The sequence below is a fragment of the Quercus lobata genome, chromosome 8 (assembly GCF_001633185.2).
Source record: "Quercus lobata isolate SW786 chromosome 8, ValleyOak3.0 Primary Assembly, whole genome shotgun sequence".
NCBI lineage: Eukaryota > Viridiplantae > Streptophyta > Magnoliopsida > Fagales > Fagaceae > Quercus > Quercus lobata.
In genome coordinates, this window is record NC_044911.1 from 10,822,860 (window position 1) to 10,841,705 (window position 18,846).

The 18,846-nt window shown below is 35.6% G+C and overlaps 1 protein-coding gene across 1 annotated transcript; it reads right to left on the reverse strand.

The window, feature by feature from the left end:
• Positions 1 to 10,228: 10,228 nt before the first annotated feature.
• On the reverse strand, positions 10,229 to 18,807 carry LOC115956342 (probable disease resistance protein At4g27220). Its single transcript, XM_031074752.1, has 5 exons — positions 17,792 to 18,807; positions 16,513 to 16,810; positions 11,067 to 12,323; positions 10,667 to 10,757; positions 10,229 to 10,570 (listed from the first exon to the last, which is right to left on the reverse strand). Exons 1-5 carry the CDS (start codon positions 18,805 to 18,807, stop codon positions 10,515 to 10,517), a joined length of 2,718 nt encoding a protein of 905 aa, XP_030930612.1. The 3' UTR covers positions 10,229 to 10,514.
• Between the last annotated feature and the right edge of the window lie 39 nt (positions 18,808 to 18,846).

Sequence of the window (18,846 nt, forward strand, 5' to 3'; positions counted from 1 at the left end):
TATGGGTCTGAAAGTAGTGCGGAAGTTTTTGTGTTGCATGGATCACCGCCAATATGGCCTTTTCTAATGACAAATATCTCACCTCGGCCTTATGGAGGGATTTACTCACATAATAAACTGGCCTTTGGACGCCATTGTCCTCCCGTATCAAGACGAAACTAACTGCATGAGGGGCTACCGCCAAATAAGCAAACAACACCTCATCCACCTCAGGACTAAACATGATAGGTGAACTGGACAGGTATTCTTTCAACTACTGGAATGCTTCAGCACAATCCGTGGTCCATTCAAATCCTTGCTACTTATGTAATAGGTGGAAAAAAGGACGACACCTCTCAGCCGACCTGGAGATGAACCGATTCAACGCAGCAGTCATCCCAGTCAGTTTCTGCACTTCTTTTGGGTTCCGAGGGGCTTGCAAATCGTTGATGGCCCTAACCTGGTCTGGGTTCACCTCAATTCCTCTATGGGTCACCATGTACCCCAAGAACTTCCCGGAACCTACACCAAAGGAGCACTTTGAAGCATTCAAGTGCAACTTATGTTTTCTTAGTATCCCGAAGATACTCATGAGGTCCTCCACATGTTCGGACACCACTTTACTTTTCACAACCATATCATCGATATAAACTTCAATACTTCTACCCAGTTGCGGTTCAAACATTTTCGTCATCATGCGTTGGTAGGTAGATCCAGCGTTTTTCAAACTGAAGGGCATCACCTTGTAATGGTAGTTCCCAATCGGGGTCACAAAAGCAATCTTTTCCTAATCGTCGGCGGCCAGCAGTATTTGGTGATACCCTTGGAAGGCATCTAAGAAACTCATCTTAGGGTGACCCACGGTTACATCCATTAACTGGTCGATCTTCGGCATAGGAAATGGATCCTTGGGGCAAGCCTTATTAAGATCCGTAAAGTCCACGCACACCCGCCATTTTCCAGTCTTCTTTTTTACTACCACCGTATTGGCCAATCACTGAGGATAAAAAACTTCCTTGATAGCCCCAGCCTATTTGAGCTTGGCAACTTTGCTTTTAACCGCCTCGGCGTGTTCCTTCGATGGTCGCCAAGGAGGTTGCCTCCTGGGCATAACGGCGGGATTCACGTTGAGCCGATGACAAATGAAATTCGGGTCCACCCCTGGGGCTTCATACGGGTTCCACGTGAAAACGTCTACATTGGCTCGGAGGAATTCCAGCAACCTCGCCTTCTCTTGCAAAGGCAAATTAGCCCCAACTTGGAAGAATTTTTCCGGATCACCAGCTACAACTACCTTTTCCAGATCTTCACACTCTACCCCATTGGCTGGCACGTCCAAGCCTGACACTGGGGGCTTTAATTGCTATAACCCATTGTCGGCCGTAGCCAAGGTTCTGCTTCTGACTGATGCTGTATAGCTGCGACCAGGCACTGCCGAGCAGCCACCTGACTCCCTACTATTTCCAACACTCGGTCTCCGGATGGGTACTTCACCTTCTGATGCAGAGTAGACGAGACCGCTTTAAGGGTGTGATGCCAAGGTCTGCCCATGATAGCCGTGTACGGAGAAAAAACATCCACAACAATAAAATCCACCTCCACCACATCCGTACCTGCTTGCACAGGCAGCCTAATCAGTCCTTTAGGAGTGACCATCCTTCCCTCAAAACTTACCAGAGGAGAGTTGTAAGTTGTTAAGTCCTCTGGTTTCAAACTTAGCCCCTTGTACAAGTCTGGATACATTACATCCACAGCGCTACCCTGATCAACCATCACCCTTCTGACATCGTACCCGCCAATTCTCAACGTTACCACCAAATCATCCTCATGGGGCTGTATGGTCCCAACCATATCCTCATTCGAAAAGCCTAGAATCAGGGGGACACGCACTTTAGCTCTCTTCAATGCTTGAGAATGATCCTCGGCCGGGGATCGGGACACCGACAATACTCTGGAGGGGCAAGATCCAGTCCTTCCCGGGGCCGCAAAGATAACGTTAATCGTACCCAGGGGGAGTCTTGATGAAGCGTCCCCACGCACCTTTGAACCTGCTTGGCTCGCCCTTCCACTGGAGTGATGCAAGAGTTGTTTCAATTTCCCTTCGCAGACTAACTGTTCCAAGTGGTCCCATAAATTCCTGCAATTATATGTCGTGTGCCCATGATCCTGATGATAATGGCAATACAAGTTCGGGTTGCGTTTCCTAGGCTCTCCCGCCATCTTGTTCGGCCATTTGAAGAATGGCTCGTTCTTTATCTTCTCCAAAACCTGCTGCACTGGCTCTCGAAATACTGCATTAATAACCTGGGCGTCCGCCGAACCCGACTGCCCAACAAAATCCCTCCATGGTCGGCTGTTATTGTAATGGTCCGACCTGAAATCCCTCCTCTCCTAAGGGATCACCTTGGCCTTTCCTTTCCTCTGAAGTTGATCTTCCTCTACCCTTCTGTACTTATCTATTCTGTCCATCAGTTGGCGCACACTGGTGACAAGTTTGCCCGTCAAGGATTTCCTCAAATCGTGATCAGCTGGGAGACCAGCTTTGAAAGTGGTTATAGCCACAGCATCGTTCTTTCCCTCTATTTCGTTAAACATTTCCCAGTACCTATCCGAGTAATTCTTGAGAGTCTCGCCCTCTCGCATAGAAAGAGTCAGCAAAGATCCCAAAGGCCGAGGAGTCCTGCTGCATGTAATAAAGCGAGCACCAAAAGCCCGAGTCAGTGTTTTGAAAGATTCAACAGAATTGGCCCTTAAGCCGTTGAACCACCTCATCCCTGTCAGACCCAAACTCGATGGAAAAACTTTGCACATCAAAGCCTCGTCCCTGGAGTAAATAGCCATCTTCTGGCTGTAATAGCTTACATGTTCCACCGGATCTGAATGGCCATCATACAGAGAGAACGTAGGCTGATGGAATCGCCAAGGATGAATTGCATCGTCTATGTTTCTCGTAAAGGGCGACTTGGAAATTTGACTCAAGGCTTTGTTCATGGCATCATTTCCCAAGCCCCTACTAGGTGGACTACTACGCTTACGTTGATGGCGGTGCTCCTCTTCATAGGAGAAAGTTTCGCTTGGCGGTGTTCTCGATCTCTGCCTATAACTAGCTCCATTCGACTCCTCAGATGATGGTTCGAAACAAGGTGGGGAGCGCTCCTGCCATGCATGGCGCAACTCTCTCTTCAAATCTGCGATCTCACATTACAGATTCCCATCATGCTTCGCGTATGAGACGTGACTCTTCCCACGAGAGTGGCTTCTGGTGGTATGAGTTGTACGTACACTCCCCTCATGGACTTCTCTCCGTTCGGGACTCCGTCGGGGATCACCATGCTGGGAGCCCCTTGACTCTGCCTGGTGCAGGTTGGCATCCTCCTGATGCTATCCCATTGCGTGGTGGTGTGGACCCACTTCCTCCATCAGAAACGTTGCACCGGAAGTCTTTTAAGTTAACACAAGCTCTCCCCACAGACGGCGCCAATTGTAAGGACACGATTTGTAACTACCCAAAACGATATTGGGTTTGTACGTAAATAGGCCCAAACAATCTAATTTGTAGAGCGCGAGTGTTAAGAACTAGGTTAACTTTTGTATAATGAAAAGGTTCACCCTCACGTATATTGAAGGCCCAGAGCTGGCGCAACGATCGCTTTCTTTGATAATCGATACAGTTCTTTTTCTCTTTTCGTTCTTCTTCTTCAGTCTATGTTTTCTTTCTTTCTTTTTTTGTTCCAATCCCCTCTTGCATGCTCTTCTTTCAGTTTATATACCACCCTTTGTGTTCCATCCTCACCACACACGTGTAGGTTGGGTTCGGAGGATTTCTTTCTGTCCCATCTAGCACCTCTTGGAACTTCCTATGGGCAACTGTAAGGCTGCCTCCTTACTGTTCAGGTATCACCTCCACATTAATGCGGCCAGAGAGTTGGTTGAGAGGTAATTAATGCGGGGGCAGCTGTAGTTATAGATATTTCTTTGTCTTTTCTCTTTTACCCTTGGTCTATTATCCTATCTTCAGTGGTGACATAATTCTGAGGTCCAGTTGCAACAAGACCGCGTCCTAATCGTCCTCGAATGCATATTGCCGAGGAGTATGGCGTCCTCGGACGAATACAGAACTCTACCTTCGTGATATTGACTACCACCCCCCCCTCGGTAATTGCCTTATGACCTGACTTGGCCTCCTCGGACGGATATGCATCCTCGGATGGGCCACAAGCCCAACGATCCTGACCTTAATGGGCCTGTTGATTGACTGGCCCCACAATAATAAAGGGGAATGAGCAATTAGTTGTTGATTAAACATGATTCCAAACCATTTAGATAGCTTTTGTTGGGATCTGTTATTTATTTTTGAGAGGAAATAAAAGAGGTCATTGAAACTGATTATGTAAAACATGGTCCAAAACCAAAAGTAGCTCGCTCAAAACTCAAAACACTTTATGCATGTCCTTATAAAGAAAGAGGGGGGGAAAAAAATAAAAACTCAATTAGCCAAGTAATTGTGAATACAGTATTCACGTATAGACTTTGAATAATGAACACTCTTGGAGTAATAAATAGGCGAACATATTAGAAAGATGAAGAAACTGGAATTTGTGAGGTACCTTTCATTTCATGTACTCTATTAATACTAATGCTGCATACACATTTTTTTACATGAGGATTAAAGTGACAAATTGTAATTAGTGCAAAACAATTTTTATATAGGACTATCACTAATGTTACTTTTATAGTATACCAAATTACCAATCAAAACTTATTATCCCACTAATTATGAAATTTGTGGCCGGAAGAATCCCCCTTCATGCTTAACTTTTGTAATATAGATAGTGATACACCCATTAAAAAAAAAATGAAATAACTACTATTGTTTATTTTTAAAAAAAGAAGAAAGAAAAATAATTATTTTGGATGATAGAGTGAATAGAAATGCATAATAATAAATAAAGTATAAATTTTCTTTATTTTTTTGAAGGAAAAATAAAATGATTGGAAATGTAGTTATATGAGTTACTATTCCGTTATTATATAAGACTAGTTAGAGTTGCACGTGCAAGGCACGTGACACTCCTTTGTTTTACTAAAAAATTATATTTTTAATTAGAAAACACAAAACCACAAGGTTTTGTACTAAAAAAATGCATAGATAATACTAATTTCTTAATCTTAACAAATTTTCTAAGTTATCTTTTTAGAGCTATACAATGTAAAAGTATAACCTAATCATTAATCACTCTCCAAAAACTTCCAAAAGTTATTAAAAAAAAAAAAAAAAGAAACTCCCCCAAGAGCTTTTCTAAGAGGTACAATGAATATCTCCTTTTCTATTGTTGCAGTAGCACCATAATAGCAAAACACTATAGTTCTCTCCAGGTTGTCCTTGCACGCTAAAGTTGATCCAATCTTTTCTTCTTAAAGAGATTAATTTTGAATGTTTGATCTTGAAGTTTAGCAGAAAACTTGTCACCACCATAAATCTCTTATCTTACCAAGTGATATTGTCATGCCACCTAAAATGAACACAACAATCATAATCATAGTTGGTTTTATGATGGTATAACAAAAACTTAACCAACCGAAAGTCCAACATGAGGGCAATATCAAATTTTAAAAATAAGGTAAAAACCAATGATTTAAAACACTAAAAACTTGAACTCAATTAAAGGTTGTTCTTTTTACCCCTCTTAGTTAACAATTCCACCAAACTCTTTCTTAATGCATCCTAAAACTATTACAATCCACATATCAATAATCCACAACAAAACCTTTGGTCAAGAAAACAAAAAATAAACATTATATCTAGGACCAAAGTACAAAAACGCAGCACTACAGCTAATTTGGATATTTGAATAGAATTTTTCATTTTTCAAAAATCAATTCAACAAATTAAGCCACAACCCAACTCAAGTCAATAAAACCAACATCAAGCTACTTGGAATAGCTAACAGTTAACACTAACAGTACACGGTAATAGTTCCATAAAGCTATTTACAGGGCCTACACAAACAGCGGAAAACTATCACACACAAGTCATATCAAACAATTTCCCTAGACTCAAGCAACAGACCTTGCATGGACTACTCACTAACAACTCTCCAAAATCAATAATCTCTAAGAAAAATTCAGCAAAAAAATGATGACATGATTAGGTTAAATGACTTCTATAATGTTAGAAAACATGTATGTTTTTCTTATAGTTCTCACAAATAACAAAGATTTTTAAATTCAGCAGGCTGAACTCCCATTAGATTGAGGTCCTTTAGCTGGCTGTCATACCAAAGAAAAGAATGGAAGCAGTACAAAGGGTATGAAAGAAGAATGCAATCACTAATCTATAAGTAACGGTACCTTCAAGAACTACCAATTTCATTAACATTTCAAACTTTGTTTTAAATTGTTCAAGGTGTAGTCTAAAAATTCCCCATGCAAATAAGCTTTAGTCATTCAATTGTATGATAGTGTTTTAGGGGTAGAATGAATAAAATTGATTAGGATAGGGGAATTATAGATTTAGGTAACTACTATAATATGTTCCCATCACTTAATATGCTCCATATTATATGTAAAAAAATAATTTATTCACACATCCAATGTTAGAGCACAGATGACAGCATCCTCTAAAATTAAAATAAATAAAAATGTAGGTGATTGTTCTTTGATAAATTAGTAAATTCTCACCGAACAAAAGAAACCTATATACAAATTAACAGCCCTACGAGATAGTAGAACCAAACATATCACAGATCCCACGCTAAAAGTACAAGAGAAGACACTAAGGCAACTGTAAAATAGCAAAATCAGCCCAAAAAAAAAAAGTATAAAACACAGTGTAGGTCCTGAAACAATTAGAGGCTTCTAGTTAAAAAGACAAAATACAAAGTATTTGTTTCATGTAAAAGGCTCACTAGTGATTTGTGAAAATGAATAAACCAAAGAAAAATTTAGAGAGATATAGAATACTAAAATACGTAAATTTGTTAAATATTAATTAAAACTTTTTTTTTTAAATTAATGTATTGTAAGATTTAGTTAATAGAACTAAAGGAGGAAAGAATAAAGTGTAAGTACCCATCTCAATTCGTCTGCATCCATGAATGTTCTTCTAACTGCATTCAAAGTTCTAAATACCATTAGAATTCTACTAAGGCCTCAAAAACAAAGAAAAAAACCAAGTACTGTTCAGAGCTTGGCACTTGAGTATGTTATACACATCAAGAATTAAAGTTTCTACAAATCCATTAAGAGAATAGAAAAGAAAAGAAAAAACGAATCATACAAAGATCAAGAATGAACCAGTAAGTGATACAAAGCATAAAAATTGATCACTTGACAAAATTGTATTTCTAAAAATAAAGATCTTGAAAATCCAAATCAGAATTGAACAATTTAACTTCATAACCTCTGAAAACTCCTAGAAATTCACAATAACAATAGAAAAAAAAAAAAACAAAAACAAAAACATTTATGGGTTTCATCATTTGCAGTCAGATCTTCCTATGTTGATACGATACTCTTTCTATATATATACAACCACAGGGAGAGAGACCTTTATTCAGAAATCATGCCATCAATACAATACACCAAAAACAAAAAACAACCGCTACATCTTCTTCATCCAAAAATTTAGTTGTTAAAATTTTAAGAAATGAAACCAAAAAGAATGGAAAGAAGAAAAGAAGCAAACCATAATCCCTCATTACCCAAATAAAGCATTGCGAGTCTGACAGTTTGCCGTTGTAATTTTTGGGGTATCCATATGTTATGAAAGCCAACTTTCCCTTGAACATGAATAGACTTTGCTCATGCAATTTATCTCCATCAGGCATTATCGACAGCAAATGACAAAATCATATTTTGATCTAGGAATCCCCTTCCCTTTCACATTCAGCCAATCAATGCAAAGCCCCACTAACAAATTGAGCAGATGAAAACAAGTTGATATCAGAGACCACAACTAACAAATCATATTTTGATCTCAATGAGATTTCAACCTTTCTCCATGAGTCCGAGCTTAATGTGTAAACCTCAGCCACAACTGGAGTAGTCCAAAGCTTTACAACCTTGTAGTAATTTGTCTTGGATTGATAAGCAAATCCGGTAGAAACCCAAATTTCTTGGTCGCTAGAAAAATAGTTGCTTAAATACGAATCAGGCAATCTCTTAAATTTTCTAAGGTTTATGCTAACAGTTGCCTTAGGGCAATGGTTAACAAATCCATTTTAAGACAATTTTGACACAATTTTAATGGAAAATGCAAAAAGCTATCAAAACTTTTTTTTTTTTTTCTTTTTCCATAAAATTTTCTTTAAATAAATTATTAACCATTGCCCTCATCCATTAGCATTTCCCATTTTCTAATACTGGGGTTCCACAAATATATAGCATCATCAGTATTGGAACGATTCGCATGTTGTTTGAGACACACTAAACCATTGCACGAACTGACCATTTCAGACATGTTTAAATCAAAAGCAGAGGGAACTGAATACTCAAAAACCCAATCCAACATGCGGTCACAACAAAGAACCTTACAGCCTTAATACACAATTTCGCATCTTTGACATTTTGTATGAATCATTAGTGAGAAATAAAAAAAGATTCATCTAACTAGCAAAAATTTGAAGGCTAGTAATAACTAACTTAATAAATCTGCTAAAGATTTTATGAATAACTTAAGGCCAGCAAAAAGTTGATTACCAGCATTGATTTTGTAATCCTGCTCTCTAATCTCTTGCATGTTGGCTGCTTTTACAGCAATGCTATTATATTTTATTTGAAGGCTGTGTCTCCAAAATGTATGTTCTAATCCTTCTTCAAACTAGTCTGACCTAGCACGGTCTTTGTACAGGTCCTTTTACAGGCCATGGAAGGACCTTTCATTGGAACTCATTGATTCACAGAAGATGGATGAACTCCATGCTTGTCAAACTCTCTCGAGTCATTTTTGCGAATGGAATTTCAAGAAAATCATTAAGTTTGCAGGTATTATCACCTTTAAATGCGGACAGATCTGGTGTGTATGAATGGGAAAAAAGCATTATAAGAGCTTGAAGGGTGATCACTCCCAAGATTTATTAGTAAAATTAGAGATTCTGGAATAACTTTACGCTCTGAAAGGTAGTGAGCAGAGTGTAGTTGAACTCCATGATTTTTAAGAATGGTGAATATATTAAAACATTAAAATACATGACTAGTACAATGATGGTTGTAAATTGTAAGTTAATGAAGGTGGGTTTGAAACATTATGTTGCAGGCTTACAGCCATCATATGAGAATTACAGAAATCTTAATGCAGCCAGTATTCAAGGATGTCATGGCAACAAAGTTGTACTCGAATGCCAATGTTATTTTAGACTTGGATTTGTTGTAATTCTTGTTATTGATTTATTAGTGGCAAAGTCTTCAAATCTCTCTGTATATACAATTTGTTTTTGTTCTAAATAGCAGAAGCTCTACTACCAAATTGTTGCAAGAAAATGCTTCTAGATAGCATTCCACACAAGATTGATGGTGAAAATATTATATACCTTTGAAAGATATCACCAAATAAATAATAGGAATGAGGAAAAATTGACAAGAAAATAGATACAAGCACACACAAGAGAAAACACCAAGAATTTATGTGGTTTGGCATTTAGCCTATATCCACGGGCATCGACAGAAGATATTTTCCCTAATAAAGGTGGAGAATACAAAATGGTGTAATAGCACCCTCACAAGTCACAATGCCCAAATCCCAATACACCCAAATTGTTCTCTCATACAAATACAAAGTTCTCTCTCAATACAAAAGTTGGGACTCAAACTTAATACAAAGTTTGGGGTTGCACTTAATACAAAGAGAAGTTTTCTCTTCTCTCACAACAACTCCACAAGCCACTTCAAAGAGATCTTTAACTCTTACATTTTGCCACACCACTTCTGAATAACAAGCTCTGTATATTGAAGTGTTGACAATGCATGCAAATGAGAGACATGCAATTAAGGTTTGAGAAAATTCAAGCCGACAGTTTTTAGATTGTATACATTTCACGTTCTTTGAAAGAAGCAATTGTTTTCTCATTTAAATATTTTATTCAAAAGCATCCTAAATGTTTATTTTAATCTGTTAAATTATACCCCTATTATTATGAGAAAAATTGGAATGCCAATTAAAATCTAAATAAGATTTTTGTGATCCCTTTCAGATTGGATGTCTGTATAGAATGAAATATTTGTTGGATATCTGTTGTACATGATTGGTGTATAATAAAAAATGTAAAAATGATGTTTTAATAATAAATTATCACTTAAAAAAGTTGTACAAATATTTGTCTCTTGTTCAAGAAATAAAAAGAAAAAAACACATTATCTATAAAAAAATAAAATAAAATAAAACACACATCAAATAAATAGAAAGCAAAAGAGTTGTGAAATACAGAGATGAGAATATTTTGAGGACGGAGACCTCTACAGAAGTAGCACGTCCATCCATCCATGAGCCCGCCACAAATTTAAGCCACGTGTGTAGAAAAGACCATAATAAATCCAAATCAACATCTTTCGAATTCTACGTAAAAATATAATCCATCTGGTGATAAGTAGCCACCTGTAGGATTGTCATTCAAATCTAAATCAATTGAACACAACAATAGTAAGGAAAAAAAATATATAATAAAAGGTTAGTATAGTTAAAAGTTAAAACCTGAGTCCCATATTATATCGTTGTTGGCAGGGCATATGGTAAGCACTGGAGAAATTGTTGAAGTCCCTGTAGGCTCGTCTATCTGGGCTACCTGAACAACCAAATCGAAAGCCAGCAAGCATTTATATATTCTGGCAACGCAAGGAGAAATAAATAAAATAATAATAACATTTTTAAAATATAATAAAATTCGTCTCAAGCTCCCAACTAGACAAACGGTACTTATCAGTTATCAGTGAGGGTTGATTATAATTAAGCACATGCACAACATAGGATATTTGGTGTTATAAATCAAATAATTATTATTACTAGTAAATTAGTAATATGTATACTACTACTATAATTGACTCTAATTTAGTGAACAGATAATAAAAAAAAAAAGGCAGGAATATTGGATTACCTCTCCATTTATAAGCACACTTCTGTCTGGAGTACGGGTAAAAGTCGTCCTCATGTTCTTACAGCTTTCCACTCTTAACTTCCTCCATTTTAGCAGTATAAACTGATAGTTCTTTGGGCAGAAGTTAACAAGGCTTGGTAGACCTTTGAGTCCCATAAATTCTAGTAGAGGGAGCGTTACATCTTTCTGAGCTCCAGCGTCTCCTTCATGTGTGAATACTTCCATTAATTGAGAGTTTTCTTTTACTATGAGAATCTTTAGTTCTAAAAGACTATCAGCGATGGTCATGGGGAAGAGATATTTCAATTTATTGCAGTATTTGACATTGACTCTTATCAGTTTAGGGAAGCATAAAGGTTGGAGATGATTCTCTGATGAGACCTGTTCTTCTACATTTTCAACAATTATATGCTCCAATTCGTCACACCTTTCAATTTCAAGAAATTTCAACTTTTGTAAGCTTTGAGCGAGGGCCGGTGTGAAGAGATGCATCATTTTTTTGCATCCGACGACTTTTAAATCTTCAAGATTGTTGAGATTTATAAGTTGGATTGGACCCTTCCATATATATGTCAATTCATGTAGTTCGACCAAGCACATTTTCCTCAATCTTGGGAAAAACTCATCTTGTTGTTCTCCTTCTCTAGTAAGAAAACCTTCAAAGTTGAACACCTCCTGCAATCCTCCACAGTTCTTCAATTCCAATTCTTCTAATCTCAAAAAAATGGAAACTGCATTCCAACGATCCACATGGAAGAGACACTTCAATTTATTGCAACTTCCGACCTTGACTTTGACCACATTTGGTTTAGGGAAGCATAAAGGTTGGGGATGACTCTCTGATAAGACTTGTTCTTCTGCATTTTCAACAATTAGATGCTCCAATTCGTCACACCTTTCAATTTCAAGAAATTTCAACTTTTGTAAGCTTTGAGTGGGGGTCGGTGTGAAGAGATGTGTCAATTTTTTGCATCTGATGACTTTTAAATCTTCAAGATTGTTGAGATTTATAAGTTTAGTTGTGCCCTTCCATATGCACCTCAGTTCAAGTAGATCAATCAACAACATTTTCTTCAATCTTGGGAGCAATAGATCTTGTTGCTCTTCTTTTATAGTAAGAAGCCCTTCAAGCTTAATCACCTCTTGGATTCCTCCACAATTTTTAATTTCTAATTCTTCCAAATTTGACAAACCTTGAATCCCATCAAATGAAATTGCATTCCAATAGCGTAGAGACAAGATCTGTAAATTTTGAAGCTACACATGTACCAATTTATATCTCTATTAGTTAAAAGCAACAGGAATTCACATAAATTGTAACTAAAACCCACCAAAAAAAAAAAAATCCTTTCATGTGAAATTATATGGCAAAATGAAAGTATTACAAGCTGTACAATGTAATTTTACAATGTAAATCCTTAGAAGTACATTACGATTATTAACAATAGTCTACCTCAGGTGAAACTCTATCACTGTTTTTTTGTTGTTATAAAAAATGAATCTTATTCTGATTAAACTCAATAATCAAAAGTCTAAAGATATTTAAAAGGTTTTTATTTTATTTTAAATTTCAAATTATTTTATAATTTAGTATAATCTTTGGTTTTATAAAAACTTAGATGTATACAATGTGCACTTGTCACGTAACTTGAAGTAATTTTTGTTCTTTTAGTTTTACTATTTATTTTAATAATTTATATTTATATTATTGAAATATTTTTTATTTTATATCCAATTCTTGATTAAGTCATGCCTTGTATGGACATAAGATTAATCCTATATAATAAATTGGGTCTTAAAAGTCATATGATTACACAAAATAGTTTTCTAAAACACTCTGAAACGACTAAAATACGGATTTATCTCATGGCCATATATTGTATTAACAAATTAAGGCTCTTGACCCATATCATTTCTCTCACATCTTGTGGAATTGGCCTTCCCAATAAAAGTTCATATATATGCAAAATAAGAAACTTCATGAGACCCAAGCATGCTCTAATTGGTAGAATATCGTTTTTGAATCCAAAAATGTTGGGTATATATGTGTAAGTGAAGTCTCACATTAAATAATAATAAGAAGAATGAGTGATTACAATAAAATAGTTGGACCTAAACTCATAAGTTTAAGTTTTGGGTTAAGTGATATTACTGTATGTTATAATAACTCTCGATTCTCTCCCTCGCATAGCCTTACTTGCAAAGCTCAATTTACTAGAAGACAAGAAGCATCAAAAGATTGAGCATACAAGCTTGAGAGACCCATTGACATAGAAACCAATTTGTTACTTAAGGGAAATTAGATTTGCTAAATACAATTTCTCTCTATTACAAGCTAGAAGAAAAGAAAAATGAAGTTCTTCATAGGGGGCTCAAATGGCGTAGAGTCAAGACTCACATTTTTGACAGATTGATATGAAGCTTGGCATGTCTTTTTCAAATTGTTGACCTCAGATGAGCTAGTATGTAAAGCATGTATTTTGGTCAATGTCCTTACATTTGACAACACTTACAATAAGGAAACTCCTGATTGCTCTTTCCAAAACTTAATCGTAAATTATATATTCATCAAATTACTAATCATTCACAAGTCCAACATTCTAAATGCCCTATAGGAAATCCAACTAAATTACAAATCATATACAGGTCTAGCCATCTAAGCACCTTGCACTAATCAAAAAACCTAACCAAATGGCTTGACAAAGGAAATTTTGCCATTCTTAATAAAGGTCTAGCTGTCTAAGTACTTTGTACTAGTTAGGAAATCTGACCAAATATCTAGACAAACACCTTTCTTTTTTTTTTTTTTTTCATTTATATATATCTAAAAACTAAAACGTATTATTTGTTGTTGCTACGCTTCTATTAAGCCATATCAACGGCCACATTATCCATTTATTTTCTACGTCTTCTTTTCTCTTTTTAAAATTTTTTTTCCTCCTATTCTTTAAAAAAATTAAAAAAAAAAAAAAAAAAACTCTTCCTCTTCCTAGTAGCCCACACCTACTATTATACTTCTTCTAACTTTTTTCCTCCATGTTTGCCTCTTTATTTTCCCACTACTTTTTACTTTTCCGTTGCACTTCTCTCATCCTTTTTTCTTTCTTATATTTTGACTCTTCTTCTACCCATTTTATTTTGTATAAATTTGATATAATTTCTCCAATTCAATCCATATTTTCCCACACAGAAACTATGAGTACTCTCTCTCTCTCTCTCTCGGTGGATATTTTTTCTTCTTATAACTCTATATAAGGTTGATGGTTTTTTTAGTATGTGTTTTGATATTGTATTTTTTTTTTTTTAATTTCCTATCACAAAGTCTTCTATCTCTCTTTTATAGCTTTTTTGGGTTAATACTTATTATTATTATTATTTTGTCTTCTATCTCTCTTATATAGCTTTGGTTAAATTTTGGTTTGGATTAATACTTAGTTTTTTTTTTTTTTTTTTTGGAAATTGGAATTTGAATTTATATCAAAATACAATCTACATGGCTATAAATTTAAATATGTCTACCAATTGTTCGAGTAATAAATTATTATAAAGTTTATCTTTTATTCCTCTGGTTTAATTTTAATTTTGATTAAGATAACATTGTAATTTTGTGATGAGTTTTGATCATTATGATAATCTCCATATTCCTTAAGAGATGAAAATTTTGAATAATAAATTTGAAACTTATAAATTTTAGTTGTATATTGAGCAAATTTAAGTTATACGAATATAATTCACCTTAAATAAATATGAATCAAATACACAAAAAATAATAGAATGATATATTTGTTGAGTTAAAAAGAAAAAAAAAAAACTTGTAGAAATCTTTTTTTATTTTTTATTTTTATATATAGACAATACTTGAAGTAATTGTTCTTTTTTTTGTATATTACACCCCATTATATAATATTTATATAATATTCCCACACATTAGTTCTTAGTAAAAACTAGAAAAGTGGTCGAAGACCTTTTACCTAATGAATCAAACCCTCTCCAGGCTTCTCATATTGAGTTTCTTAACCATCACTTCCACCCCCCCCCCCCCCCACTCCTCCTCAAACACACACACACAAAAAAAAAAAAAAAGAAAAAAAAAAAAAAAGAAGAAGAAGAAGAGTGCATTCATCACCATATAACACAACGCCTATATTACAACAAGAATAATTTGTCAAACAGCCATAACCTTTGACCTTCATAGCCTCTGATATTCATATTTCTCATAATTTTTATACTTCATGTAATCTACATACTTGACAAATTCTCAATACTTTTCTACACTCTAAAGATATTCAATACTCTTCTAAGAAATTCATACACTACACAAATTTTATCAAGAACTAAATATCATCGTCATGGGAAAAGTCATCTAAGTGGAAACTAACACTAAGTTTGTTTCGACATTAACATTTTGGAAAATGAATTATTTTCCAAAAAAAAAAATATTTTTTAAAAAACTATATCATTTTTGTTAGAAATTTAACCCAATTCCTAGATTTGTGAGGTGCGAAAATAGAGAAAATATGAGCCAAAAGAAACAATCACACAAGACAAGATTTATGTGATTCGACAATGTGCCTACCTATTCAATATTATCAAATCAATTATAATATGCTCTTAACTCTTAAGTCTATGCCTAACTTGAGATCCATACCAAATACAATAATACCTCTCTAAGAATAGTATAAACTCACTTGAAATCTTCAATCACCAAACTACCTGTGATTGTTGTACCCAAAACAATTTATTATTAGAGAAAACCCGATCTAATTTTGTTTTGTGTATATGTTTCAGGGTTAAAGAAAATCTCCTTGCCTTCTTTACTCTCACACAAACAATTTTTTTAGCGAAAAATAACTCTATCTCATGCTAAACTAAATAATATAAATTAAAAGACAATTTTTCTTTACCCAATTCTTTTTTGATGTTACCAAGCATATGAAAATATGAAGGAAAAAAACAAAACCTATATTTACATAAGATTTTTTCTTAAAACAAATGGATTGTTATTGGAAAATTCTAAATTTGTGATGCCCTACAGATGTTGTTATTGTTATTATTATTATTACGTGTGTGTATGTGACATCGCTTCAATTAAAAGTAAAACAAGTTTCTTTTTTTATTTTCATTTCAATACGTGATAGTCCTAAGCAACAGTACACTAGTTGAAAATCTTTTTGTATTCCGATTTATTTATTTTGGTTTGTTTACTGTTTTCACCTCATGACTGTCAGTCCATCAAACAAAAATGGAATTCAAACACCGGTGCACTAGTTTTTGTACCAAAGGAAAAAAAAAAAAAAAAAAAAAAAAAAAAAAAAAAAAAAAGTGCAAAACCGAAGAAAGAGAAGAATAAATAGAATTAGGAAATTACTCCTCCAAAAAAAAAAAAAAAAAAAAACCTTTCACTCTCAAAAAATAAATAAATAAATAAATAGAATTAGGAAATTACCTTTTGCACAGCCGGTACATTCGCTTCCACATTAGCAAAAAATGACAACTTCAATTTAGGACAGTTCAACACGTATAGCCTCTCCAATGGCAATGATGGCCAAACTGAAGAACTATTTCCTCCACCCAAACTGACAAGCTCCGGTAAGTTCTTTAATATTAAGTTTCTCAACTTAGATAGCACGCTGTTGTTTCCATCCCCATCATCTCCTCCTTTTCCGTGGCCAAACACTTGCTTTAATTGAGGAAGACTTTCTAGTTGGGGAAGATCTCGAGCAATTGATAGACATACCAGATTTCTGCAATTCCATACCAATTTTGGGAAGCCTGTAGGTTGATGGTGACTCTCTATTTCACAATTCCCAACTTCTCCTTCTCTGTTCTGGCCGAATACTTTCTTTAATCGAGGAAGATCATGTAATTGTAGCCTTTCTAGTTGGGGAAGATCTCAAGCAGTTGATAGACATACCAGATTTCTGCAATTCCATACCTCAATAGTCTTTAATTTTGGGAAGCCTGTAGGTTGATGGTGACTCTCTATTTCACAATTCCCAACTTCTCCTTCTCTTTCCTGGCCGAATACTTTCTTTAATCGAGGAAGATTATGTAATTTTAGCCTTTCTAGTTGGGGAAGATCTCGAGCAGTTGATAGACATACCAGATTTCTGCAATTCCATACCTCAATAGTCTTTAATTTTGGGAAGCCTGTAGGTTGATGGTGACTCTCTATTTCACAATCCCCAACTTCTCCTTCTCTGTTCTGGCCGAATACTTGCTTTAATTGAGGAAGACCTTCTAATTTTAGTTCTTCTAGTTGGGGAAGATCTCGAGCAGTTGATAGACATACCAGATTGCTGCAATAACTTACCTCAATAGTCTTTAATTTTGGGAAGCCTGTAGGTTGATGGTGACTCTCTATTTCACAATCCCCAACTTCTCCTTCTCTGTTCTGGCCAAATACTTGCTTTAATTGAGGAAGATATTTTAATGATAGACTTTCTAGTTGCTGAAGACCTCGAGCAACTGAGATAGGAAAGATATATTCCAGTTTTCCGCAACCCCCTACCACAAGAGTCTCTAATTTTGAGAGACATATTGGTTGACCGTGACTCTCCAATATCATTCCCTCCTCTGAAATTATTTGCTTCATTTCATCGCATCTGATAATATATAGTTCTTTCAGCTTTTTTAGACTTTGAGCAAGGGACGGCGAGAAGAGACTGATCAATCTCGGGCATCGACGTGCGTCTAAAACTGTGAGATTGCTGAAGATTTCATACTGGTTGGGCCCCTCACATATTGTATCAACAATGCATTCCATCTCACAAGACTCGATCGAAAGATATTCCACGGTATGGAACAACGACTTCAATGCGTTCATTGAGGAGGCATTCAAATCTTTGATTGCTAGGGTTCGCCCAGGTGTCATAGCAGAGAAGTACGGATTGCCAATCTCTATGAAATATCTACGCAAATGCTCTGGGAAAACAAAGCCTTTGGGTAAATGATTCGAGTTCAACTTTAGAGAGAGATTAACCAAGCGGGGTAATGAGTTCAACTCTGATAAGTTAGCGTTGCTTATTTCTGAGGTTGTCCCTTCAACATCCCAATTCTTGAAGCTGCTACTAATGATTAGTTCTTCTAATTTGGATAATCTTCGTATCACATTTGGTGGAATCTGTTGCAGTTGATCACAACCTGTCAAATCTAGCATTTTTAAACTCGCCATTTCCCCTAACTCACTCGGCAATGCATTTATTCCACATCTGTAAAAGCTTAAAGTCTCAAGTCTCTTTAGCTTTCCCAATGAAGAGAGGTCATCACTGAAATCGCAGTTTTCCAAATATAAGGTCCGAAGGTTTGTCAATAATTTGAGTGATTGTGTTGATAAGATTATGTTAAGTAGTGATAAAACCTTGAGACAATTCATCCCTTTAAACAATGCGTTAGAGATATTTTTGGAACTTTGAATTCCACCCAATAACAAAATGTTGAGTCTTGGACATAACAATTTATCAGGAAGTTGTTTGGTGTTGTAATCGATCAAGGAGATTGCTATGGCTCTTTCAAATTTTGTGTTTCTCTCTAAACGAGTGCAGGCTCTTAGCTCAAATTCATTTTCCCCTTTTGATGTTATCCATAAGCCAATATCGCGAACCATGTCATGCATCTTCACAAATTCTTTATCAAACCCTTCTAGTAGTAAAGAAGAATCTTTGAGGCTATCGACTGCTGCACGCACTTGGCACCTTGCGTCTTCAAGTAAGTGAAAATCTTCATCTTCCTCTAATCCCATAACATATCTAGTCAATTCTTCAATGGGAATATTATAATC

Coding starts and splice junctions, on each gene's coding strand:
- LOC115956342 (XM_031074752.1), bottom strand. CDS start 18,807: ATGGGATTAGAGGAAGATGAAGATTTTCACTTACTTGAAGACGCAAGG. Junction 10,758..11,066: donor GTGTGCTTATAAATGGAGAG/GTAATCCAATAT, acceptor TTGGTTGTTCAG/GTAGCCCAGATAGACGAGCC. Junction 10,571..10,666: donor CGATATAATATGGGACTCAG/GTTTTAACTTTT, acceptor ACAATCCTACAG/GTGGCTACTTATCACCAGAT.